The sequence below is a fragment of the Macaca fascicularis genome, chromosome 7 (assembly GCF_037993035.2).
Source record: "Macaca fascicularis isolate 582-1 chromosome 7, T2T-MFA8v1.1".
Classification (NCBI taxonomy): domain Eukaryota; kingdom Metazoa; phylum Chordata; class Mammalia; order Primates; family Cercopithecidae; genus Macaca; species Macaca fascicularis.
In genome coordinates, this window is record NC_088381.1 from 117,656,260 (window position 1) to 117,682,601 (window position 26,342).

General features: G+C 38.5%; 1 protein-coding gene across 5 annotated transcripts in view; it reads left to right on the top strand.

Moving 5' to 3' along the window:
• The window catches only part of KLHDC1 (kelch domain containing 1), a 60,166-nt gene extending 35,326 nt beyond the window's left edge, over positions 1-24,840 (top strand). For 2 of the 5 annotated variants that reach the window (XM_005561191.5, XM_073997348.1), the window contains exons 7-13: positions 165-248; positions 700-758; positions 4,335-4,471; positions 6,256-6,328; positions 11,934-12,018; positions 15,880-15,932; positions 23,473-24,840. In XM_005561191.5, coding sequence (XP_005561248.1) covers positions 165-248; positions 700-758; positions 4,335-4,471; positions 6,256-6,328; positions 11,934-12,018; positions 15,880-15,932; positions 23,473-23,659 — 678 coding nt within the window. In that variant the 3' untranslated portion in view covers positions 23,660-24,840. Of the gene's footprint in view, positions 1-164; positions 249-699; positions 759-4,334; positions 4,472-6,255; positions 6,329-11,933; positions 12,019-15,879; positions 15,933-18,003; positions 18,169-23,472 lie in introns of all 5 variants that reach the window. The other 3 variants (XR_001492457.4, XM_045396371.3, XM_005561192.5) reach the window with 3 other exon arrangements.
• The last annotated feature ends 1,502 nt before the right edge of the window (positions 24,841-26,342 follow it).

A 26,342-nucleotide genomic window follows, 5' to 3' on the forward strand; every position in this document is an offset into this window, starting at 1 on the left:
TGCAATTAGTACTATTTAGAATAAACTTTTGCATTAGCATTTTTAATTGAATTACATAGGTAATGATAACTTAGTGATTAAGACTTTCTCATACTGAGCATAGGAATGTAACTTTATTACAGATATTTCAAGTCTTTGCAATCTGTTCTGATTTCTACTTGCAGGGTGGAGTTCCACCACAGCCACGAGCCGCGCATACGTGTGCAGTTCTTGGAAATAAGGGTTATATCTTTGGCGGACGTGTTTTGGTGAGTGTTTTTAATGGAAATGTGCAGTGCTCCTTATAAAAATTTATCCTCTGATTTCATGGAATAATTGAACATTCATGTAATCTAGAGATTAAAATGGCATTCAATACTAACTTTTATTTATCTTCTAATTCGTAAACAGACAATACATGAACAATCATAGATGATTATAAATCATATTTTAATGAGAATCTTTCGGTGCAGTATCAGAAAAAATTAATTTCTTGTCATCTAAAGCCTGTGAATTTAAACCTATTTCTTCCTGTCCCCTTTGACACGTTGATTTGGGAGCTCTGTGTCAGTCTTATTAATTATTGTTTTCCAATATTTAAACTTCTCATGTGAAGTTAAATAGAAATAGTCTATTTTTAATCTGAACTTACTTTAAAAGAAAAATTTTAGCTGATAAAAGATGTGAAATACTGACCAGTGTAACACACTTTTCTTTTAGCAAACTAGGATGAATGATTTGCACTATCTAAACCTAGACAACTGGACTTGGTCTGGAAGGTAAGTTTGAAGTCTAAGTACATTTTAATCTATAGGCATGTGTGTGTGTCTGTATGTGTCCATAATCCAAATGTGGGTCTTTAACACTGAACTGTCATTTTTTTCCTTCAGATTGTATGTTTAAGCAAGGACTTATAGATTTAAATAGAGTTTGTTCCTTAACCAAACAAGATAAAACATGAAAATACTAACAGTTGAAATTAGATTATATAAAAGTACTGGTTTTATACTAAGTATTTTTTGAGGATTGATCAGTAGAAGAAATGAAGAAGTGGTTGAATGGGGTCATCTCAGGTAAACAAGTAATGGAGTAAAGTCAGATTTTATTTGTAGCTCATAAAATGTATTTAATAATAGAAAAATATATTTAGCTATCAACTTAGCAATTTATATAATGAGATGGAATCAGAGCTATATATTATTCCAAAGTATAAATACCATTAAATACCATAAAACCGTGAAAGTTTCAGAAGAAAATATAGCATATTATCTTTAAAATCTTGGCATGGATGCACACCAACATGGCACAAGTATACATATGTAACAAACCTGCACGTTGTGCGCATGTACCCTAGAACTTAAAGTATAATAATAAAAAATAAATGAAAAGAAAAAAGGCCGGGTGCGGTGGCTCAAGCCTGTAATCCCAGCACTTTGGGAGGCCGAGACGGGCAGATCACAAGGTCGGGAGATCGAGACCATCCTGGCTAATCCGGTGAAACCCCATCTCTACCAAAAAATACAAAAAACTAGCTGGGCGAGGTGGCGGGCGCCTATAGTCCCAGCTACTCGGGAGGCTGAGGCAGGAGAATGGCGTGAACCCGGGAGGCGGAGCTTGCAGTGAGCTGAGATCCGGCCACTGCACTCCAGCCTGGGCGACAGAGTGAGACTCCATCTCAAAAAAAAAAAAAAAAGAAAAAAAAAATCCTAAAAAAAAATATCTTGGCATGGAGAAAGCTTTGTAAAGACGATATGAACTCAAAATTCATAAATGAAAAGACTGATCGATAAGACCACTTAAAAATTAAATATTTCTCTACAGAAAAATGTACCACAAAAAATTAAATGGCAAATTGTAAAATAGAAACAAAAAAACTGGAAGCAATATTTGGAATTTTTTTTTTTTTTTTTTGAGACAGAGTCTCGCTCTGTCACCAGACTGGAGTGTAGTAGCATGATCTCGGCTCACTGCAACCTCTGACTCCCTGGTTCAAGCTCTTCTCCTGCCTCAGCCTCCCGAGTAGCTGGGTCTACAGGCACGCACCACCATGCCTAGCTACTTTTTGTATTTTTAGTAAAGACAGGGTTTCACCATGTTAGACAGGATGGTCTCGATCTCTTGACCTTGTGATCTGCCCGCCTCAGCCTCCCAAACTGCTGGGATTACAGGCATGAGCCACTGCACCCAGCTGATATCTGCAGTATTTTTAACAGAGAGATGTCAGGGCAAAGATCCACAAGAACTCAGTAAATCAATAAAAAAAAGACAATCTAATAGAAGGTGGACAAAGAACATGCATGAACAACTGACAGAAGAAATAATAATAGGTAAAAATTATGTTTAAAAGGTGTTCAACCTAGGCTGGATGTGGTGGCTCATACGTGTAATCCCAGCACGTTGGGAGGCTGAGGCGGGTGGATCACCTGAGGTCGGGAGTTTGAGAACAGCCTGGCCAACATGGTGAAACCCCGGCTCTACTAAAAATACAAAAAAAGTAAGGTATGCTGGCGGATGCCTGTAATCCCAGCCACTCGGGAGGCTGAGGCAGGAGAATCACTTGAACCCAGGAGGTAGAGGGTGTAGTGAGCCAAGATCATGCCACTGCACTCCAGCCTGGCCAATAAGAGTGAAACTCAGTCTCAAAAAATAATAATAATAATAAAAATAAAATGTGGCAGGCGCAGTGGTACACACCTGTAATCCCAGTACTTTGGGAGGCCGAGACAGATGGATCACCTGAAGTCAGGAGTTCTTCACCAGCCTGACTAACATAGTGAAACCCGGTCTCTACTAAATACAAAACAATTAGCCAGGTGTATTGGCGCATGCTTGTAAACTGAGCTACTCAGGAAGCTGAGACAGGAGAATTGCTTGTACCTGGGAGGCGGAGGTTGCAGTGAGCTGAGATCACGCTATTGCACTCCAGCGTGGGAAACAAGAGTGAAACTCTGCCTCAAAAAAAAAAGTTTCTTATAATTAACACAAACAGTAAAAATATTTCCGTTTTGTAAAAAACAAATTATATCTTCCAAAAATGGCCTGTGTTATTCTGGAACATTCCAGACTGTGGAAGAATGGTATCTTTTCACCTCCTAAATTAAATTATTTTGCTTCTAACTTACGCTTTTTAATTTAATTTTATTATTATTATTATTATTTTTGGAGAGGGAGTTTCGCTCTTGTTGCCCTGGCTGGAATGCAATGGCGCGACCTTGGCTCACTGCAACCTCCACTTCCCAGGTTCAAGCGATTCTCCTGCCTCAGCCTCCCGAGTAGCTGGGATTACAGGCGCATGCCACCAGGCCCAGCTATAAGTTATGCTTATGTTTTTATTTTTCATGCCCCATCTCTTTTAAATGCCCCCCTTATTATTATGATTATTCTTGTTCTGTTTTCTTTTGTTTTAAGAGACAATGTCTCTATTTTGCTCAGGATGGTCTGTCTAGCTCCTGGGCTTGAGCAATCCTCCTGCCTTGGCTTCCCAAAGTGCTGGGATTACAGTAGTGAGCCACTGTGCCTGGCCTTGTTTTTATTTTTATTTTTTTGAGAAATCCTTAGAGGTTTACCCTGGATCTGGAATGACTTTCATGTTTTTACTCTGAAGTTAGAATAGCTAGCGTTTTTCAGAGGAAGATAATGTTTTGGGAAATTCTAGAAGTAGATCAAAGTAAAAACAACAATATAAAAACCCATAATATCCTTGGGGAAATCAACTAAAAACACAAAATTAACCATGAAACAACAGTAAAAAGTTACAGACATGAAAAAAAAATTGTGTTGAAAAACTGAGGGAGCAGCTGATTAGCCAATAAGAATGATGCTGAGTATGCATTGTGAATTAACGGAGAATTGACTTTTTTTTTTCTTGGAGAAGCAGTCTCGCTCTGTCACCCAGGCTGAAGTGTAGTGGCACAAACTTGGCTCACTGCAACCTCCACCTCCCGGGTTCAAGCAGTTCTCCTGCCTCAGCCTCCCGAGTAGCTGGGACTATAGGCGCATGCTGCCATGCCCGGCTGATTTTTTGTATTTTAGTAGAGACAGGGTTTCACCGTGCTGCCCGGTCTGGTCTCGAACTCCTGAGCTCAGGCAATCCACCCGCCTTGGCCTCCCAAAGTGTTGGGATTACAGGCGTGAGCCACCATGTTGGGCTGAGAATTGACTTTTATTTTCACTCCAAGCCAGGTGGAATGGTCATTAAATGGAAAGATTTTTAAAATTCATCTAAGAATTTAATAATGTTTTTCAAATATTCATGTAGGTGGGACTAGTAAAAGTTTTTTGGAGCAGTGAGGGCAGATTTTTTAAAGATCTAAGATGATTAAAAAATCTTTTCTTTTGATTAACATAGTACCTAGACTTTTTTTCCCCCCTTGCCACAGGATTACTATTAATGGAGAAAGCCCAAAACATCGGTCATGGCATACTTTAACACCTATAGCTGATGATAAACTTTTCCTATGTGGTGGACTAAGTGCAGATAATATCCCATTAAGTAAGTTGATTAGTTTGGCTATAATTATTATCTCATTCTTTTTTCTTAATTGTATTTCATAGTTACAGTGAAGTAAATCTTTCTTTTTTCCTGTTTTTCTGGTTTGCCTTTATCTTCAACTGTTTTCTTGCATGAATTGTGACCTCTTTGGTTTTGTACCCTTGGCTCTCCACATTCACCTGTTTTCTAGGGAAGGAGAAGAGGAAGGGTGATTGAAGCTAGATTAAATAAAGCCCCTTTCTACTACTATATTCTGTGATTCTGTGTCCACTGATTTTTGATCCAGATGCTTGTACTGTAGGGTAGGATGCTTGCACTGTTCGCTTGTGCTATACTCCAGGCTGGGGGGTTTTCTTAAAAGGCCCTGGAAAGACAAAGTGGGAAGCCCAGTTGCTTCTCTTTTTGTTCCAGAGCTGTAGAGGAAAGTGTTTAGCTAGATTTTTTAAACTCCTATCATTGCTGGTCCCAGTGGCTGTGGGTTTTGGAATGCAGTTTTTCTTTCAGCAGTAAAATAGTGGCATCAGGATAGACAGATGACCAAGAATATCGACTTCTTAATTGGCGTGTTAGATGTTTTGTGTTTTCTATTTTCTTTTCTTTTTTTTTCCTCTTTTTTTTTTTTTTGAGATGGAGTCTTGCTCTGTGGCCCAGGCTAGAGTGCAATGGCGCAATCTCGGCTCACTGCAACCTCCATCTCCCGGGTTCAAGCGATTCTCCTTCCTCAGGCTCCTGAGTAGCTGGGATTACAGGTGCCCACCACCATGCCCAGCTAATTTTTGTATTTTTAGTAGAGGTAGGGTTTTGCCATGTTGGCCAGGCTGGTCTCGAATTCCTGACCTCGTGATCCACTCGCCTCAGCTTCCCAAAGTGCTGGGACTACAGGTGTCAGCCACCAAACCCAGCCGTTTTCTGTTTTCTTAACCCAGAAGTTTTCTATGGTTAGAGATGTTTTCATTCAGAAACATTATATACTATTAAAACATTTATATAATTATATATTAGGGTCTGGAAACAACTATTTTCCGACAAAAGTTTATTGAGCATCAGCTGTGTGTCTGGCAGTCAGCTGGCCACCAAACAAATTCCAGAGGTTAGTTGGAGAAACAACAGTTCCTAGTAGGAGATGTTAGTTATTCTTGCATATTATTATACTTCTCCAATTTGTGAGATATTTAATTAAAAGAGATTGGGAATCTAACAAAAAACTAACATCTGTACATTTCACTAGGGGCTGTTTAATATCATATCTTCATGATCTCTAGTGTTTTTAGGTTCTGTTTTCTGTTTTTGGTCATTGACCTATGGGAAATTAAATGTCCTAACTCATAAGCTAGTCTATTTCCTCCCTTAAAGATTCCGTTTCAGTATAAGATTTGTTCATATGGATATTCGATGATCCCAAGAAATTTTTTTGTTTGGTTGACTGTCATAATGGCATTGTGGTTATGTAAAAAATGTCCTTTTATTTTCAGTAATGCATACTGAAGTATGTATGGGGAAAATGATAGGAGATCTAGGATTTCATTTAGAAAAATTAAGCAATAAGAATAACAAAAAGATAAGTGGAGCACATATAGCAAAGTCTTGATGGTTGTTGAATCTGCAGTATATGGAAGTTCATTGTCATGGTCACTCTACTTTTGTAAATGTTTGAAAATTTGTATGGTAAAATAGGTGCACTCAGAAAAGATAGTCATTTAAATGTAGCATGATACATTTGGGGGAAAATTAAAATTGTATCTCAAAGACCTATTCTTATTTTCTGAACTGTCATGATATTGCAGGTGATGGTTGGATTCATAATGTCACAACAAATTGTTGGAAACAACTTACACATTTACCTAAAACAAGACCTAGGTAAGTCTAGAAATTCACAAATAGTAAAATCGTTAAGAATTTTTAAAGTATTAAAATATAGTACCAAATTTATAGTGTTTGCCATTGAAACCATAAGCCATTAAGGATATCTTTCAAATGAGCTTGATGTTACCTAAATAATTTATTATTTTAATTATATCTGATTGTTAGAAATGATCTATCCAGTTTTCACCCATATTTGCATATTTGAAAATGTTGTTCTTTTAGGTAAATGCATAATCTTGCCTGATAACTGTGAAAATTAAGATAATTAAAATCATCATATGAGATTAATGTTTTTAATATTAATATTTTTAATAAGCAGACAAAAATGGGGTTGGCTTTAATAGTAGTTATTTGTTTTTGGAAGAGGTTTAAAGCAAATTAATCAGGAAATTTACTTCCATGTTGATTCAGTGGATGGCAGGTTATTATTAATCTTTATTAGCTGCATGATGTATTCATTGATGGAAATTTTTTGAAAATGAAAATGTTATTTATGGTGTATCATAGGATTAAAAATTTTAGAAGTTATATACTATTATTAGACTACAAAGAAAACTACATTTGTACTATAATTCTTATTGTTTTCTAATTTTATTGAATAGTATAATAATATCTTCATAGGAAATTCAGATTCAGCACATTATGATCATTATAATTGGTAATTCTTTTTTACGCTATATATTTTAGAATTTTAAAAATACAGATTATTTATGCTAGTGTGAAATCAATTTAATGATACGTATTTTTGTTATTTAATAAATGATAGCTTACTTGAGAAACAGACCTGAAAATATTTATATTTATTTTGGTATATGTGTCTATATTAATATTCACAATATATTTAGAATTCATAATTGCAATTGTGATTCTTATGTTTTCATGTAAAAACATTCATTGGAATGTATTACTTTAACAATTCTGGCTCTTTTGAAATTTTTTTTTTTTAATGTAAAGAGTTTTGTACTAAGACATGGGAGCCCAGAGTTCCAGTCCTTGCTCAGCTACTACCTACTTTTTTGGCTTTGAAAAGTCACTTAAAGAAACTGAGCATTGGCCAGGTGTGGTGGCTCACGCCTATTAATCCCAGCACTTTGGGAGGCCGAGGCAGGAGGATCACTTGAGTCCAGGAGTTTGAGACCAGCCTGGGCAACATAGTGAGACCCCATCTCTACAGTTTTGTTTTTTTTTAAAGGCCGGGTGTGGTGGTGCACACCTGTAGTCCCAGCTACTCGGGAGGCTGAGGTGGGAGGATCACTTGATCCCAGGAGGTTGAGGTTGTAGTGAGCTGAGATGTGCCACTGCACTCCAGCCTGGGTAACACAGACCCTGTCTCAAAAAAAGAAAGAAAGAAAGAAACTGAGCATCGATTTCTTCATCTCTGAAATAAGACAGTTGGACTAGATAATCTCTTAGTTTATTCCAGTTGTTTGATTGTATGAATGCATTAATTATAGACCAAAGTATTAGTAAAAATGTTTAATTTTAAAGTTGCTCCTATTTTATATTTCAACCCTTAATGAGTAATTAGAGCAACACAACTATTATCTATAATATACTATTAGTTAGAACTAGAGCTATGTAAAGAGATTTCTTTTAATTCAGCTGATGTGTCATGTAAATAATATGCTTTATTAGAATGTTTAGGTGATAAGTTTAGAGCAGCTGTGAAAGGACATAAACTATCAGTCTGTAGAAAAAACATCAGGTTGCAAGCTAGATGTCACCAAAATCAAGGCAGGAAAGGCTTTCCAGTGTTCTTCGATGATGAAATCCAGGCCAGAGTTTCCCTAAGGCAGATAAGACAGAGGCAGATCTACAGGTATGAGGTGAGGAGGAGAACAGGTGGGATACAGTTGAGTGTAAGGAGAACATATATATGTGTGTGTGTGTATATATATATATATACTAATTTTTATAAAAGTGACAATTTAGCTAAGATCTTTAAGCAATTTGTGCAAACTTTTGAAGTTGTAATTTGAAATGTAAGCTGCCCAATTCTCCTCTTAGAACTCTACAGCAAGGTTTCTCAACCTTGGCATTGCTGACATTTTAGACCACATAATTCTTTGTCATGAGGGTGTCCTGTGCATTGTAGTATGTTTAGCAGTATCCCTGTCCTTTACCCAGTAGATGCCAGTTGTACTACCTTTTCTCTCCCAAGTTGTGACGACTAAAAATATCTCCATATACTGTGAAATGCCTCTTTAGGGGACAAATTGCCCCTGGTTGAGAACAACTGTTCTATAGTGTAGCACTCCTATTCTCTGGGTCTCACCTTCAATAAACCTATGGCTGAAAAGCCATATATATAGCCAGACCTGATAGCCTGTAGAGTTGGCTATCAGCAAGGACCCTTTTTTATGTGTCTGAAAAAGATGTTGGAGAAAATATTAGTATATAGAGCCCCAAGTACTGTTGGATCTGGTGAGTATCGCCAAGGTTACACATAACCTTCTCTCCAGGAAATTACTCTGTTCCTTCCCATGTATGAGAGCATTTTTTGTATTCTCTCTCCTTTACCTAACCCTCTTCCAGTCCCCATCCTCAACCCCACCACATAGTCTGGGTTCTTGTTGAAGATTTATATCAATGTATCATCTAAGATAAGAGTTGGAGAATTGGGCAGAGTATTTCCCAAACAACATCTCTAATGACTTGGTTCCATTTTGGGCCACAAGTGCATTTGTCATTAAATGTGTACATGATTGTCTGAGGAAAGTATTTGGTTTAACGAATTGTGCATAATTCCACTGTTTGCACTTGTGAAATTTAAGTAAAAGGGATTAACGTACTAAAAATTAGTTATGTGTCCCAGTTCCTGGGAAGTAGAAAAAATAAAATAAGTTGTGTGGTAATAAAATAAGTTATGATTTATAATTGTTTTAGGAATCTGCTGCTTTAACAGTTGGTATATTAAGAAAAGTAATCAAGGCCAGGTGTGGTGGCTCACGCCTGTAATCCCAGCACTTTGGGAGGCCAAGGTGAGAGGATTGCTTGAGCCCAGGAGTTCAAGACCAGCCTGGATAATACAGTGAAACCCCATCTCTGAAGAAAAAAAACAAAAAACAAATTAGCTAGGTGTGGTGGCGTGTGCCTATAGTCCCAGCTACTCAGGAGGCTGAGGTGGAAGGATTGCTTGAGCCCGGGAGACAGAGGATGGAGGAAGCGGAGATTGTGCCACTGCACTCCAGCCTGGGTGACAGAGCCAGATCCTGTCTCAAAAAAAAAAAAAAAGAAAAGAAAAGGAATCAAAGTACTCTAAAAGTCAAAGCAATAACTATGTAAAAATCCCTAATTTACCCTCTAAAATTGGGAAAGTTTTTTGAGAGTTCTCATACTCTGGAAATATTCAACTTTGTAAAACCATAAAATTAGTATTTGTTTTGTTTTTTTGTTTTTTGAGATGGAGTCTCAGTCTGTCATCAGGCTGGAGTGCAGTGGCATGATCTTGGCTTACTGCGACCTCTGCCTCCCGGGTTCAAGCGATCCTCCTGCCTCAGCCTCCTGAGTAGCTGGGACTACAGGAGAAAATTATTGTTTGTTAATAATGTGATACTGGAAATAGACGTGAGCTATCAGACCACTTCCAAAAGAGCATTAGATGCTCTACTCCTTTGTGAAATAATTTGTATATATGATGACTGAATATATTATGTTGTTTTCTTGATATTTATTTTTGTTTGTTTGGTTGGTTGTTGTTTTTTTGTTTGTTTGTTTTTTTGAATCGGAGGCTCACTCTATCGCCCAGGCTAGAGTGCATGGAGAAATAATTTGTGTATCTAATCACTGAATATATTATGTTTTTTTTTCATGTTTGCTTTTGTTTGGTTGTTTTTTTGTTTGTTCGGTTTTTTTTTTTTGAGTTGGAGTCTCGCTCTGTCGCCCAGGCTGGGGTGCAGTGGTGTGATCTCGGCTCACTACAACCTCCACCTCCTGGGTTCAAGCAGTTCTCCTGCCTCAGCCTTCTAAGTAGCTGGGATTACAGGCATGTGCCAATACGCTCAGCTAATTTTTTTTTTATTTTTAGTAGAGATGGAGTTTCACCACATTGGTCAGGCTGATCTTGAACTCCTGTCCTTGTGATCTGCCCATCTCAGCCTCCCAAAGTGCTGGGATTACAGGCTCGAGCCACCACGCCCAGCCTCATGTTTGCTTTTGTTATTCACAAGTTTTCGAGCAGAAAACTGGGTACAGAACACCACATGAGGCATTTTTAAGAAACCATAAAATTAGATTCCCCAAGTTCCCATGGTGTGCTGGTAATGGCCAACAACCACTCTCTAGAGTGTGAGGATGCCCTAATTTGTAGCATTTGCTGATTTCCAAGGTGTAAATACTCCTACCCTGGCCAATTTCAAGCTTCCAATGTGATGTCACTGCACGTGGGGTTGGATGCAGATATGCACAATCAGCTTCTGCTAGCCAGTAAGCTGATTCCAGCACACCACTGTGACAATTTCTTACCTCAAGGACCTCGTAATCTTAGGTAGCTAGTCAAACAGCTAAAGTAGCATACAGAGCAGTTCATCTTCAAATGTAAGTGAGGCGAGTATAAAATGAGCACATAAACATTAAAAGGTGCTGAATAGAGATGGTAACAGAACCAGTTTTGGGTAGGTATTTGGAATACTTCCTGGGTGTTTGGAGCCTGTTTTTAAGGCCCAGTAAGAATGGCTTATTATTCTAAGCATGAGAAACAGAGTGAACAAAAGCCTAGAGATAGATAATAAGCTTTTCTCATAGGGGAAGCAAGGAAATGAATTTAGCTAAGTAGAGGGCTCATTTAGGAAGAAGCCAAGAATTTAGATTTGTGGGAAAAAGAAACAGTGGTTGATCACAAATATTAGGCTAGGAAAAACAGCCATTGGTAGCACAGATACTTCCTCATCAGGAAATTTCCATGGTTAGAAACAATATTTGAAAACTATTTGTTATTAGCCATGTGTAGCTGGGGGAGATGAGAGACTGAAAAACTAGGAACGTATTATGGTGTTCTGTACTCCGAGTCAAGAGTAGTGTGACAATGGAAATGTGAAGGAGTGCCAAACTGGATTTGTTGGGTGATGGGGAGCATAGAGTAGGAAAAAAAAGAGGCAAAAATTATAAGAACAGTAACATGGCAGATAGTAATAAGAAAACTGGGAAAGTGCCTGTTTCAGCAATAAGGTGATCAATTCCTTTTTAATTTATTTCACTGTAGGAATAATATGTATGAGAGAAAAAGGTTATAAAAATATTGAAGGATATAATAGGGTTATTAAGAGTCATCTCTGGCTGCGTGTGGTGGCTCATGCCTATAATCCCAGCACTTCGGGAGACCGAGGCAGGACGATTACCTGATCCCAGGAGTTCAAAACTAGCCTCATCTCTTTAAAAAACAAAAACAAAAAACAGAGAGCGTCATCTCCTTAATGGTGTGATTTAATGAACTCTAGAGGAATCTTTATAACCCCTTTTAGGATATTCCAGACGTTCAAATTCAATCATGTCTCTTTTAAATAGATTACATTTTAGAGTATGAAATTTAGAATTGATTTATATATAATATACAGTTTCTTCCATGACAGTGTTTCACTCTGTTTATAATTTTCAATCACAGGTTATGGCACACAGCCTGTTTGGGAAAAGAAAATGAAATAATGGTATTTGGTGGGAGCAAAGATGACTTACTTGCCTTGGATACAGTAAGAAAATTTTATATCTAAATATGTCCTCTGAGTAGTTGTGTTATTCAGCCTAAATGGCTATTCAGCAAGAATGTTGATATTCTAACATTGCAAAATATGAAGGGCATGAAATGTTACTCTGTGGTTTAAATGATCTTCAGGATGACTGGCTTTTTTTTTTTTTTTTTTTTTTTTGAGATGGAGTCTTGCTCTGTCGCCCAGGATGGAGTGCAGTGGCACGATCTCGGCTCACTGCAAGCTTCACCTCCCGGGTTCATGCCATTCTCCTGCCTCAGCCTCCTGAGAAGCTGGGACTACAGGTGCCCGCCACCTCGCCCAGCTAATTTTTTGTATTTTCAGTAGAGATGGGGTTTCACCACGTTAGCCAGGACAGTCTCGATCTCCTGACCTCATGATCCACCCGCCTCGGCCTCCCAAAGTGCTGGGATTGCAGGTGTGAACCACCGCGCCCAGCAAGAATGACTGGATTTTATGAAGCCTTTCTGGATATTTTGGATTTACAAATCAAAATAGGTCTATTAGTTTGATTAGCCAAATTATTAAGAAGACCTTTTAAAGGATAACTCCTCTTTCTCTTTTCTCTTACATGGGTTTCTCTAATATTATTGAATTAAAATATTTGTATGTAGGCCAGGTGTAGTTGCCTACGCCTCTAATCCCAGCACTTTGGGAGGCCAAGGCAGGCAAATCACTTGAGGCCAGGAGTTCGAGACCAGCCTGGTCAACATAGCAAAAACCCATCTCCACTAAAAATACAAAAATGACCCAGGTGCGGAGACGCATGCCTGTAGTCCCAGCTACTTGGGAGGCTGAGGCATGAGAATCGCTTGAACCCAGGAGGTGGAGGTTGCAGCAAACCAAGATCATGCCATTGCACTCCAGTCTGGGTGACAGAGCGAGACCCTGTCTCAAAGAAATACATATTTGTATCTAATATTTGATACATAAAAAGAATATTAATCATGTAGATTCTAAGTATAATAAATACCCATGAATTTTGTTAGCTAATTTTATTTTTATTTTTATTTTTTTTTTTTTTTGAGACGGAGTCTCGCTGTGTCTCCCAGGCTGGAGTGCAGTGGCGTGATCTCGGCTCACTGCAAACTCCGCCTCCCGGGTTCACGCCATTCTCCCGCCTCAGCCTCCCAAGTAGCTGAGACTACAGGCGCCCGCCACCACGCCCGGCTAGTTTTTTTTTTGTATTTTTAGTAGAGACGGGGTTTCACCATGTTAGCCAGGATAGTCTGGATCTCCTGACCTCGTGATCCACCCGCCTCGGCCTCCCAAAGTGCTGGGATTACAGGCTTGAGCCACCGCGCCCGGCCTAGCTAATTTTAGAGTTAGAACATCATCAGTACTGTTGAAGCCACTTGATTATTCCTTCTGAATCTTACCTCCTAGCTTCTTCCCTCAAGAGGAAACTACTTTGTTGAAATATTTCAAGTATATTCTTTTTTATTTTTTTGAGCCAGGGTTTTGCTGTTGCCCAGGCTGGAGTGCAGTGGCATGATCTCTGTTCACTGCAGCATCTACCTCCTGAGTTCAAGCGATTCACCTGCCTCAGCCTCCCAAGTAGCTGGGATTACAGGTGTGTGCCACCATGCCTGGCTAATTTTTTGTATTTTTAGTAGAGATGAGGTTTCACCATGTTGGTCAGGCTGGTCTTGAACTCGTGACCTCAAGTGATCCACTCACCTCAGCCTCCCAAAGTGCAGGAATTACAGGCATCAGCACCGTGCCTGGCCTATTCTCTTTTTTACTGTGTATCTTTTACCACTGCTTTACTCAGCTGTTTTACATTTAGTTTAAAGCATTGCAATTTTAAAATTTGATAAAACTAAGGTCAAAGGTATAAATGAATAGCATTTGGAGAGTATGGTTCTTTCACTCCTAGCACCCTGGGAAATTCAGAGCAGGGCGGCCATATTTATATACTATACACAATGGGACAGTTCAGGAACGATTTGTCTGGTTTCGTGTAGTGCACTCAAAAATAGAGCATTCTGAGCCATCAGGGATGGGGTACTGCGAGCCAGAGCCTAACCCAGAGGGCAATAGCTCTCTTTCATCTCTTGAGGCGCAGTTATCTCCAGAGCTTCTCCTATGGAGTGGCAAACTCCAAAATAGGATGGCTTCTCTCCAGGGAATTTGCTTTATTTTGTAGTTATGAAGCCCCTAACTTAAATGTTTTGTATATTGAAAGTTTTAGAGCTTTCTTTGGCTGAGAATTCAGTGCTTCACTAAAAGATTAAAACTACAACTTTGCATTTATTAAAAAAGCAAATTTTGTGGTTTGTCTTCTCTTTCTTGGCACTAGAAATCTTCATTTAGGATGCAAAGTTTATCATGAAAATAAGAATTCTGATTAAAAGTATGATCATAAATTATGAAATTCTAAAGACCTATTTGAAAGGATTAGATAAATTTTCTGTGACTTTTCTACCACATTAACTTTTAGATGAGAGAGTCATTATTCAAATAATCTTGAGATCTTGACTTTCAAATTAAGAATTCCCGGGGAGGACTGGGCGTGGTGACTCACGCCTGTAATCCCAGCACTTTGGGAAGCCGAGGTGGGCGGATCACCCTGAGGTCAGGAGTTTGAGACTAGCCTGGCCAACATGGCAAAACCCCATCTCTACTAAAAATTACAAAAATTAGCCAGGGTGTGGTGGCGTGCACCTGTAATCCCAGCTACTCAGGAGGCTGAGGCAGGAGAATCACTTGAACCTGAGGGGCAGAGGTTGCAGTGAGCCGAGATCGCACTACCGCACTCTAGCCTGGGCAATAGAGTGAGACTCCGAACTAAAAAAAAAAAAAAAAAAAAAAAAAAGGATTCCCGGGGAATCCTGAGACCACCTGGAAAAGGAGGACAAGGTAAAGAGGAAATTTTAACATATGAGTTATTTGAAAGAAAAAGTTCAGCTTAAAAACAAAAAAAGCGCCAGGCATGGTGGCTCACACCTCTAATCCCAGCACTTTGGAAGGCTGAGGCCAGTAGATTGCTTGAACTCAAGGCAACCTGGTGAAACCCTGTCTGTACAACAGCTGGACGTGGTAGCCTGTTCCTGTGGTCCCAGCTACTTGCGGGGCTGAGGTTGGAGGATGGCTTGAGCCAAGAAGACAAGAGGTTGCAGTGAGCTCTGATTGTGCCACTGCACTCCAGCCTGGGAAAGAGAGCCAGACCCTGTCTCCAAAAAAAAAAAAAAAAAGGTTTTGAAAACACTACTGGGCTGGGTGTGGTGGCTCACATCTGTAATCACAACACTTTGGGAGGCTGAGGCAAGTGGATCACCTGAGGTCAGGAGTCTGAAACCAGCCTGGCCAATATGGCGAAACCTAGTCTCTACTAAAAATACAAAAAAAAATTAGCCAGCCATGGTGGTGGGCACCTGTAATCCCAGCTACTCAGGAGGCTGAAGCAAGAGAATCGCTTGAACCTGGGAGTTGGAAGTTGGAGGTTGCAGTGAGCGGAGATTGTACCACTGTACTCCAGTCTGGGCGACAGAGTGGGACTCCATCTCAAAAAAAAAAAAAAAAAAGGAAAACCACTACTGTTATTTTTTAACTCACTTCTTGGTGAAGAATGTATTTCTTATTTTCAAATTTGCAATTATGTAGGCTATTGGTTAGGTAAAAATGTGGTCACTGAAAATTGGAAACCACAAACTCAAAGTTTGTAGGTAGCAGGTATGTGTATCTACGTGTATGTTTATGTGTGTGCATGAATTTATGTATCAACAGCTAGAAAGATTTATTTGCTGCCTTATACAATCTTTTACATTTATAAAATTAAAAAACATTCACTTATTGTTATTTTTATCAAAAACTCAATAATGCCTTTTTTATGTTGATTAGGGTCACTGTAATGATTTATTGATCTTTCAAACACAGCCTTATTCGCTACTCAGGTAAGCAAATTTAATATTTTCTATATATTTGCTATGAATATATGATAATTTATTTCTCATTTTTGGGAAGAGTTGAAATAGTTTTCAGGTTGTTTATGACATGAATTCAAGAATATGTTCACATCTTCTTAATAGTATAATCAAATTTATAATGGCGAACTATACACCAATGTGAGTTTTAAAAATTAAAATATACTGGCTTGGTGTGATGGCTCACACCTGTAATCCGAGTGCTCTGAGAGGATCACTTGAGGTCAGGAGTTCAAGACCAGCGTGGGTAACATCATGAAACCCACATCTCTACAAAAAAAAAAAAAAGTAGCTGGCATGGTTGCTCACGTGTGTAGTCCTGGCTACTGTGGCTACTAGGGAGGCTGAAGTGGGAGGATGGCTTGAGCCCAGGAGTTTGAGGCTGCAGTGAGTTATGATCATGTTTCCTGCACTCCAGCCTGGAAATAGACTGAAAGCCTGTCTCAAAAATAAATAAATAAATAAATATTTATTACACACACATATATACATACATGTGTGTATGTGTATTTTGTGTGTATATGTGTGTGTGTGTGTGTATGTATACATACAATACAGTCACTGTTTTGTTTGTAAAATTGCCTTTAGTTTATATGGTAATATTAAACATACTATATTTCCTTAATTCTAAGCCTGACATTTTTCACATTTTAACTTTTTGGAAATTAGAATGTGCCTAAAAATATATATCATATATATGTTATATACAGTCATTCCTTGGTATTTGTGGGAATCGGTTCCAGGAAAACCCCCACTTGGATACCAAAATTCATGAGTGCTCAAGTCTCTTATATAGGGTGATGTAATATTTGCATATAAACCTATGCCCATCCTACTATATACTTTAAATAATCTCTACTTTACTCATAATTCCTAATACAATTTAAATACTATGAAAGTAATTGTTACACTGTATTGTTTTGGGTGTAATTACAAGAAAAAAATGTCTGTACATGTTCAGTACAGATACAACCTTCATAAGCCTAACTACATTTTCAATCTGCAGTTGGTTGAATCCACAGAGGAGGAACTTACAGATACAGGGGGCTGACTGTATATATACACATACACAGACATTTAATATCGAAGAATTTCTTTTTTAACCCCAAAGCTAGTATTAAGTTGGTGATATGACTTACAGTGTCTTAGCTCATACATTCTTGCTCTAAAAGGAATCCATACAAAGTTTAGTGGGAGGAGTATGGAAGAAACCCCTATTTCTATCTGTGAGAGTTGGGAGAAAGGATTTGAGAGATGTAGAAGTTGCCCAGTGAACATGTGTGGGAATTTTATGCAGAGGGAATAACATAAGTGAAGACATATGAGAAAGAGAGGGGACACGCTATATTTCAAGGAGTATACTGTAACATTTAGATGTTCTATAACATGAACCACTTGAAAACCATTAGACTAGCTCAAACTGGACCTTTCTAATATCTTTCTTAACTACCCCTTCTCTTCGCACAGTAGTTCTCTAACTAAACTCTCATGAGGGGCTTCAAAAAAATTAATGCCTGTGTTCTGCCCCCACAGGTGGTGATTTAATTAGTCCAGGGTGTGGCCCGCACTTTGGATTGCAAGTTCCTCATATGCAGGGATCAAGAAACACTTGAGTGCCTACTTGGGAAGGCGCTGTGCCATGAAATAAAAAGGCATAGCCTTTCCCTAAAATTGCAAATAATATAGAAGGTAGACTGTCAAGCTTTCAGACTTTTTCTACAATAGAAAAAGGAAGTTGCCTTAAAAGAAACATATACAAAGTTTATGAGAATACTGGAGAAGAAGGCATTTTGTCTGTCTATGATTAAGATGGCAGAGGTTAGGGAAGTCTTCACAAAAGAAGGGTTTGAGCTAAGAATTTGCCATGAACAAACAATGAAAGGGTGTTAGTGTAAAGATATATAAAAAAGCATAGTGTGTTCTGGAAACTGAATTCTTCAGCATCCCTGGAATGTAGTATGAGGCAGAGAGTTGCAAGAAATGATGTTGGACAAGAAATCAGAAATCATATGTCATCTAGAACTTTATCTCTCTTTTACAGTATCTGGTGTAAAAGAGATCAAGAGCCATTCAAAAATTTGGAGCAAGAGAATAAGATGATCATATTACAAGTTAGACAATTCCTCTGGCAACAGAGTGGATGAAAAATTGAAGGGATATGTGACTGGGTAAAGAAAATCGGTAAAGAGACTATTACAACGGTCAGGTACAGAGTGAATGTCTGATTTGGAGAGTATCAATGGGGCTGGAGAAGGAAGGGAGATGGAGACATTTAGGAGAGAGAATGGACTTGGTAGTTAAATAGATGCCAAGGAAAAAGAGTGGGAAGAATTAATGATAGGAATATGGAGAAAGGCAGTGGTCTGAAGATGGGATAAGGGTAGAAATGATGAGTTTGGTTTTGGATGTGCTAAGTGTTTATGGGAACTCCAGTGGAGCTATCCATTAAATGCTTAAATATATGGAAAAAGGTCTGGGCCAGACATAAAATTTCAGAATCATTGGAGAATTAATAAGTGTGGATTAGCTCTGGCCAGGAGGAGTTTTAGGAGTAAGGAGGAAGCCAACAACTCAGCATTAGGAACTTACTACATTTGAGAGGTAGGGAGAAGAAAAGGAGGCAGCAGGAGAGTGACCAGAGAAGTTGAAGGCTAGCCAGGAGATAATGGTAGCACAAAAACCAAGAGAAGGGAGATCTGAACAAGGAAAGACTACTGTAAAGAGATCCCAGAATATTTGGACTGAAAAGCACTGTGGATAGTACACATTTTCCCTCGTCTCCATTTTCACAGTCAAGGATCCAGTGTCTGTAGTCTCACTCCTCACCACTGCTTCCAGGTTATATCATTTCACATGCAGGTGTTGCCATCCACTAACCTCTGGCTCATTTTCCCCCAGTCACTGAAGACTTTGGCCCTGGCTCACTACAGTCCCTTTTCGTGACTGGTTTTAGCATCTGTGTGGAGAACTCTTTTCATTCTTTATGATCTCGCTCAGGACAGTTCCACCTGTGAAATCTTAAACTCCCATCCTCCTCTTGGACCAGAAACCTCTTATCCTTTTAATTCTTACACTCCCTTACTGCTTGGACTCTTCTGGGTTCTCCAAATAATAAGACCCTTCCAGTTTTAACTTTCTTTCGTATCCAGCCTAGTTCCCTGCACTTCCTTCCCTTGCCAGCAATTTTAATCCCTTTCTCCACCGTTTCTCTGTTGGTGAAGGTGGAAGCCAGGATGACTTCTGGGGAAGAGCACCAAGACCAAGGGAGGATGAGTATGTTTGTTTATATCCTGGTCGGGCAAGAGAAGCCAATGGAGAGTAGGTTGTTAGAAACAAGAAAATGTAGGAAAAGTGGGTAGAGCAGTGTCTTGAGAAGGTGATTTTAGCAAAAAGATTTTTAAATTAGTTCTTGACTGGAGAAAGGATTCTTTTCCTTAAAATAGTGGAGAAAGAAGGAAGTATGGATATATAGATAGAAAACTTTTTTGGTTGGGGCAGGACGTTGAGAAGTTCCACTTGATAGTGAGGTCATCTGATAAGAGAAAAGAGAAGTGAGGATAAGAACTTAATGATGAATGGTGAAGATTTGAAGTAGCTGCCTAGGTGACTGCAAGAAGATGCTGACTTCTGTCTGTGGGATATATAACAAAGGAGCACGCAGCTGTGGTAGAATATCATCAATATGTAGTGGCACCATAGCTGAGAAACATGGCTTTCCCCAGTAGCACTAAGCAGCCGGGTTGCAGGTGCAGAAAGGAGATGACCGGCTGAATTTATCCATCATTGCAGTTTGGCTGGGATGGGTAACAGAAATGGTGGAGAAGGGGATTAAAATTGCTGGCAAGAGAAGGAAGTGCAGGGAACTAGGCTGGATACGAAAGAAAGTTAAAACTGGAAGAGTCTTATTATTTGGAGAACCCAGAAGAGTCCAAGCAGTAAGGGAGTGTAAGAATTAAAAGGATAAGAGGTTTCTGGTCCAAGAGGAGGATGGGAGTTTAAGATTTCACAGGTGGAACTGTCCTGAGCGAGATCATAAAGAATGAAAAGGGTTCTCCACACAGATGCTAAAACCAGTCACGAAAAGGGACTGTAGTGAGCCAGGGCCAAAGTCTTCAGTGACTGGGGGAAAATGAGCCAGAGGTTAGTGGATGGCAACACCTGCATGTGAAATGATATAACCTGGAAGCAGTGGTGAGGAGTGAGACTACAGACACTGGATCCTTGACTGTGAAAATGGAGACGAGGGAAAATGTGTACTATTTTCTCAAGAAAGCTGCACACACAACAATTTTCTTAGATTTCAGAAAGTCAGAGGAAGCAGGGGTGCTTACAGAACATACAACTGGTATTCCAAAAAGCAGAAAACCCAGGTTTGGGAGGGAAGATAAGCAGTAATGCGGCAGATGAAGAAATGTAGAAATGATAGAAAGTGGCTTATATTGTCTCGTAGATTTGTGGGATCATGTTCATCATACCTTTGGATATAAAAGGATATTATAAGAAATTAAAAGAAATAGCTATATTATTCTGATTGTAAAAAGATGTATTTACCAAGAAAATTCATACAATATGAAAAGTATATGGTAAAAAAAAAATCACCTATGAACCATCGTAGGGGACATATATATATACATGTATTAGTAAAATTATAAAAATTGTACATGTATATATATGTGTGTGTGTATATGTGTGTGTGTAAATATATATATATATATAGAGAGAGAGAGAGGTTTGGTTTTTTTTTTTTTTTGCTTTTTTTTTCCTTTTGCCAAGGCTGGAGTGCAGTGGTGCAATCTTGGCTCTCTGCAGCCTCCGCCTCCCGGGTTCAAGCTATTCTTCTGCCTCAGCCTCCCGAGCAACTGGAATTACAGACACGCACCACCACACCCAGCTAATTTTTGTATTTTTAGTAGGGACGGGGTTTCACCATATTGGCCAGGCTGGTCTCGAACTCCTGACCTCATGATCTGCCCGCCTCGGCCTCCCAAAGTGCTGGGATTACAGGTGTGAGCCACACCGCCCAGCAGAGAGAGATTTTATATATAAATCATTTATATAATGATCAATGTATAACCATATAAACATGATTTTAATGATTTTATTAAATGATTAGAGTGGACTTAATCATGCTAAGAGGTCATTGGAAGCCTCAGCAAGAACAGCACACATATATGTATATGTGAGTGTGTATAAAGGATCAAATTATGCAGGCTGTTTTGTAATATCTTTCATGTAAATAATCATTCAATGTAATAAATCTATACTTGTTAGTGATGGCTATATAGATTCTATCTTGCGGAAATACAATTTATTGGCTAGGTACAATGGCTCAAGCCTGTAATCCCAGCACTTTGGGAGGTCGAGGCAGGTGGATCACCCAAGGGCAGGAGTTTGAAGTTCGAGACTAGCCTGGCCAAAGTGGTGAAACCCCATCTCCACTAAAAATACAAAAAAATTAGCTGGCTGTGGTGGCATACGCCTGTAGTCCCAGCTACTTGGGAGGATGAGGTGGGAGAATTGCTTGAAACTGGGAAGCGGAGGCTGCAGTGAGCCGAGATCACATTACTACACTCCAGCCTGGGCAACAGAGTGAGACTCCGTCCCAAAAACAAACAAAAAAAACCCCATTTATTAACTAGTCTATTAATAGATATTTAGGATATCTGCAATTTGGGGCTATTATAAAAATTAGGCATGAGGCCGGGCACAGTGACTCATGCCTGTAATCCCAACACTTTGGGAGGCCAAGGTGGGCGGATCACTTGAGGCAAGCGTTCAAAACCAGCCTGGCCCACATGGTGAAACCCCATTTCTATTAAAAATACAAAAATTAGCCGGGCGTGGTATGGCGCACACCTGTAATAGCAGCTGCTCGGGAGGCTGAGGCAGGAGAATCGCTTGAACCCAGGAGTGGGAGGTTGCAGTAAGCTGAGATCAGGCCACTGCACTCCAGCCTGGGTAACAGAGAAAGACTCCATCTCAGGGGAAAAAAAAAATTAGTCATGAAATATTCTTATATATTCCTATGGAAGGCTGACATATCACCTGTTGTATTGTGATGATTCCTGCTTGGCTCCCACTGCCAGAGACAAACTGCAGATTCCTTCGAGTGGTACTCAGGGCCTCCATTTATCTGTCTCACTTCTGGCCATGCCCCACTCTAATGCTCTGCCCTCCAGCTGTATTTAGACAATAGAAGTGCAGTTTCTGTAATCTTATTTCTCATCTCTAGGGCTTTGCCAGTGTGGTTCTTCTAGCTGGAATACCTTTGTTTCTTTAATTTGTTGAGGACCTCAAGGTCTCAGCTTGGACCTCCCATTGGGAGAGTTTCCCTGGGCTTGCTAAGGTTGTCTTAGTTATTCTTTTCCTCTGATTCCCACAGAACCCTGTACCTGTACTTCGACCTCCCAGGACATTTTAACTCACTTCTTGTTTAGAGTTGTTCCAGAGTGGAGGGAAAAAGCTTCATAAGAGTATGGAAGAACATCTAAATCTCTAAGAGTCTAAGTGCTTGTAACAATGACAACTAAACCACAGCAGAATCAAATGAGTCTGTTAAAAAAATTTTTTAACACTTATTTTTTGAATTAAAGTTTATTAATTGAAACAGATGCTTTTTTGATAGTTCTTAAGTTTCTTTTGGTTTTAAAGTACAAAATCCTCTTCAAAATAGCATAAGATTTAAAAGGGCATTGTACTTGGAAGGATACTGCCCTCTAGTCTAATGGAATCAAAGGGAAAAGAAATGAACACCCAGGCCCCCAGAAGAGTAGAAACCCAAGTGGTCTCTTGGCACTTTCTGTATTGCTCCATTCCTGTCTTTCAACCTGCTCTCTCAGGGTCACATAAGTCAAGTGTGTAACCCCCGTGCAGTTGTTTATGGAGAAAACATGGAGCAGATATAAAAATAGATGTTAGATGTTTCATCTTGAGGTGACAGAAGCAAAGGGTAGTTCTGAGAGAAGGGTGTATGGTTACTGGGCTGATTGAAAGGATAACATAAACAGGAGCTGCTGTAGACTCATCTGGTTTGAAATTAAGTCTGAATCATTTTTACTTAAAGAACATTATGCATGGTAAGCCGTATATTCTGTTTCCGTTGTATTTTGGTCAGATTTAGTCTCTATGCTATAAAAATACATGATTATTGTGGTGCTCTGGGGAAAAAAATCCTATCATGTTCCAAACAAGACAAATGAATGCATTGCCATATAAAATTTTTATGATGATTTTAAATTTTAGGAATACTTAACTATAACAAAGGATAAATGTTTGAGGGGATGGATACCCCATTTTCCATGTCATGATTATTATGCATTGCATATCTGTGTCAAAACATCTCATGTACTGCATCAATATATATACCTACTATGTACTGACAAAAATTAAAACTGAAAAAAGGTGGAAGTCCAGTACTACAATGTTAAAAAAGAAAGAATTCTTAACTATAAATCTTTTATATTATAACCTCAGGTTCAAGACTAATAATTCTGTTATGTTTTATTTACAGGTCATGCCTTGACTGCATTGGTAAAAATTCTATCATGTTAGAAAGTCAGATATCTTTGTTACCTCCTAAACTTCTGCAACAAGTACTCAAAAAAATAACATTTTGGGCTGCAGCTAATCACCGAGAAGAACAAAGAGTCCAAAAAGAAGAAACAGAAAAGAAGTATCAGTGGATCAGTAGCAATTAAATTGTTACATACTCTACATATTTAGTATGTCTTAACATTTTAATCAGACTGTACATTTACACTCCCAAATTGCAGGCTCTATTTAAAGGATAAAATTTGGAATACAAATACTCTGTTAAGTGACTATATGCCATGGGATATATGAAAAAAAGATGTTAATGCAGATTAATTTATATTTGTAAACAAATTTCCTTACAAGCTACAGAACAATTATTCTTTCTGAAAGTAAGTACAGTTATAACAGATTTTAACTCAAATATGTATTCTTTACTGGAAAGATTACATACATTTGAGAATAAGAAATTACTCTCAAGAACTTCAGAAATCCCCAACGTAATTTCATAAATATATAAATACATGTATGTATGCGAAAACACTACATATACACTTTCAGAAAGAATAAACTTTCTCAAGTCATTTTGAAGTTACCTAAGGTTCTCTTTGAATAACTAATACAGTGGGCCAAATATTATAAAATAGGCAAACACCAGAATGGTATTAAATATTGAACTCTTGCCCTTTTCGACACTTACCTAGTAAAGTATTCTTAGGCATCATCATAACTTTTCCTCACCTTTATTCGAATAGAGGAATAAATGTCTTCAATTGTCTCTCCATTACCCCTAAGTTATTAGTTTGTCTAGTTTATATATAAAGACCATGCTTTAAAGTACATAAAGTGGAGGTTTATTTATCATACAGGCTTTGAAACATTGAGAAGCAGTATTTTTATTAACTTTTTGAGACATATTAAAATACATTTTGCCTTAGAAGACTGCTTCTAAAGTAATTTTTGTAAGTAATGAGATGGGATGGTAATCTAGTAATTTGACTTTATAGAAACCCCTCAGTTTGGCCCACACCATTCCACAGAGTTGTGCTCAAGACAGACACTGAAAAAATCTCATACCTTCCGTTTTATTTTCAGCATTACCATCTCTACAGAAATAGAACACTGTATCTTTATATTCCTAAAAATGGTACTTTTGGCATAATTAAGAAATTTTTCTTCATATTGTCACAATCATGCCCTTCCATTGAATTACTAATTACAATTAATTACTAAAAAGCTTGGTATATGAAATTATTCTCCACAATATTACCATGTAAGTTATCTCTGAAATTTAAAATGTTAAAGAAAAATATTTCTATATTGAAATATATATAATTTATAAATGAAATTATAGTAGTTTGTAGTATTTCATTGAATTTTAGAGAGATATTTCATATATATTTACTGTATTTTGGATGTGTAAAGCTTCTATTTATGTATTGAAATATTTTTTTACATTTTATTTATTGTACAAAGTATATGTGATTACTGTCTTCGTTTTTGTCAGTGTAAAGCAGTCATTAGAATTGATTGTACAAAAAATATTTCATTGTCAGTTTTCATTTTTCTCACTATTTTTAGGCTGAATAACAGATTTAGAAAATGAATCTCACAAGTAATTCACATCTTGGAAATAATTACCTTATTATGCTACGATGCTGATGAACTTTAGCATCAGTCTTTTATATTTAAGGCAAAAATATATCAAAATCTGATTAGATATTGATAGATGACATTGAGCAGAAGGAACACCGTTTTAAAATGGCTTCTGGATTATGTGAATGCCTTCGCCCGCCTCTTAGAAGAGCACCTCTATTTTTAAATGGTGTATTTGGAACATTAAAAGTTGGATTAGCCCCCTCAAAATACACACTCTGATGGGCTTTAAGAGAATGAAAATCTGGCCAGGTGCAGTGGCTAACGGCTGTAATCCCAGCATTCTGGGAGGCTGAGGCAGGAGGCTTGCTTGAGGCCAGAAATTCAAGACCAACCTGTCTGTTAAAAAAACAAAAAAACAGCCGGGCGCGGTGGCTCAAGCCTGTAATCCCAGCACTTTGGGAGGCTGAGACGGGCGGATCACGAGGTCAGGAGATCGAGACCATCCTGGCTAACACGCTGAAACCCCGTCTCTACTAAAAAATACAAAAAGCTAGCCGGGCGAGGTGGCGGGCGCCTGTAGTCCCAGCTACTCGGGAGGCTGAGGCAGGAGAATGGCGTGAACCCGGGAGGCGGAGCTTGCAGTGAGCTGAGATCCGGCCACTGCACTCCAGCCCGGGTGACAGAGCGAGACTCCGTCTCAAAAAAAAAAAAAAAAAAAAAAAAAAAAAAAAAAAAAAACAAAAAAACAAAAAAACAAAAAAACAAAAACTCAGAATATTACAGTTGTCAGAAAGGATTCTTTTAAGGTTATTATTATTTTTAGTGTGATATAATAACACATCAAAATTAGTGTACTTTTTTTCCAAATAGTATTTTTGCAAAAACACCTTTAGAAATATTTTTTAGAGGCTGGGCATGGTGGCTCATGTCTGTAATTCCAGCACTTTGGGGGGCCGTGGTGGACAGATCACTTAAGGCCAGGAGTTCGAGACCAGCCTGGCCAACATGGCAAAACCCTTTCTCTACCAAAAATACAAAAATTAGCTGGGTGTAGTGGCATGCACCTATAGTGCATGCACATATATATATATATAAATAAAATATATCTCATATATATATACACATATCCATCATATATATATGAGATGTGTATATACTTTGGAACTTTGTACTGTCAGCTGACACACACACTGATGTTTTCATCAATGTGGGGTTTTTTTTGCTTTTTTTGGAGACAGAGTCTCACTCTGT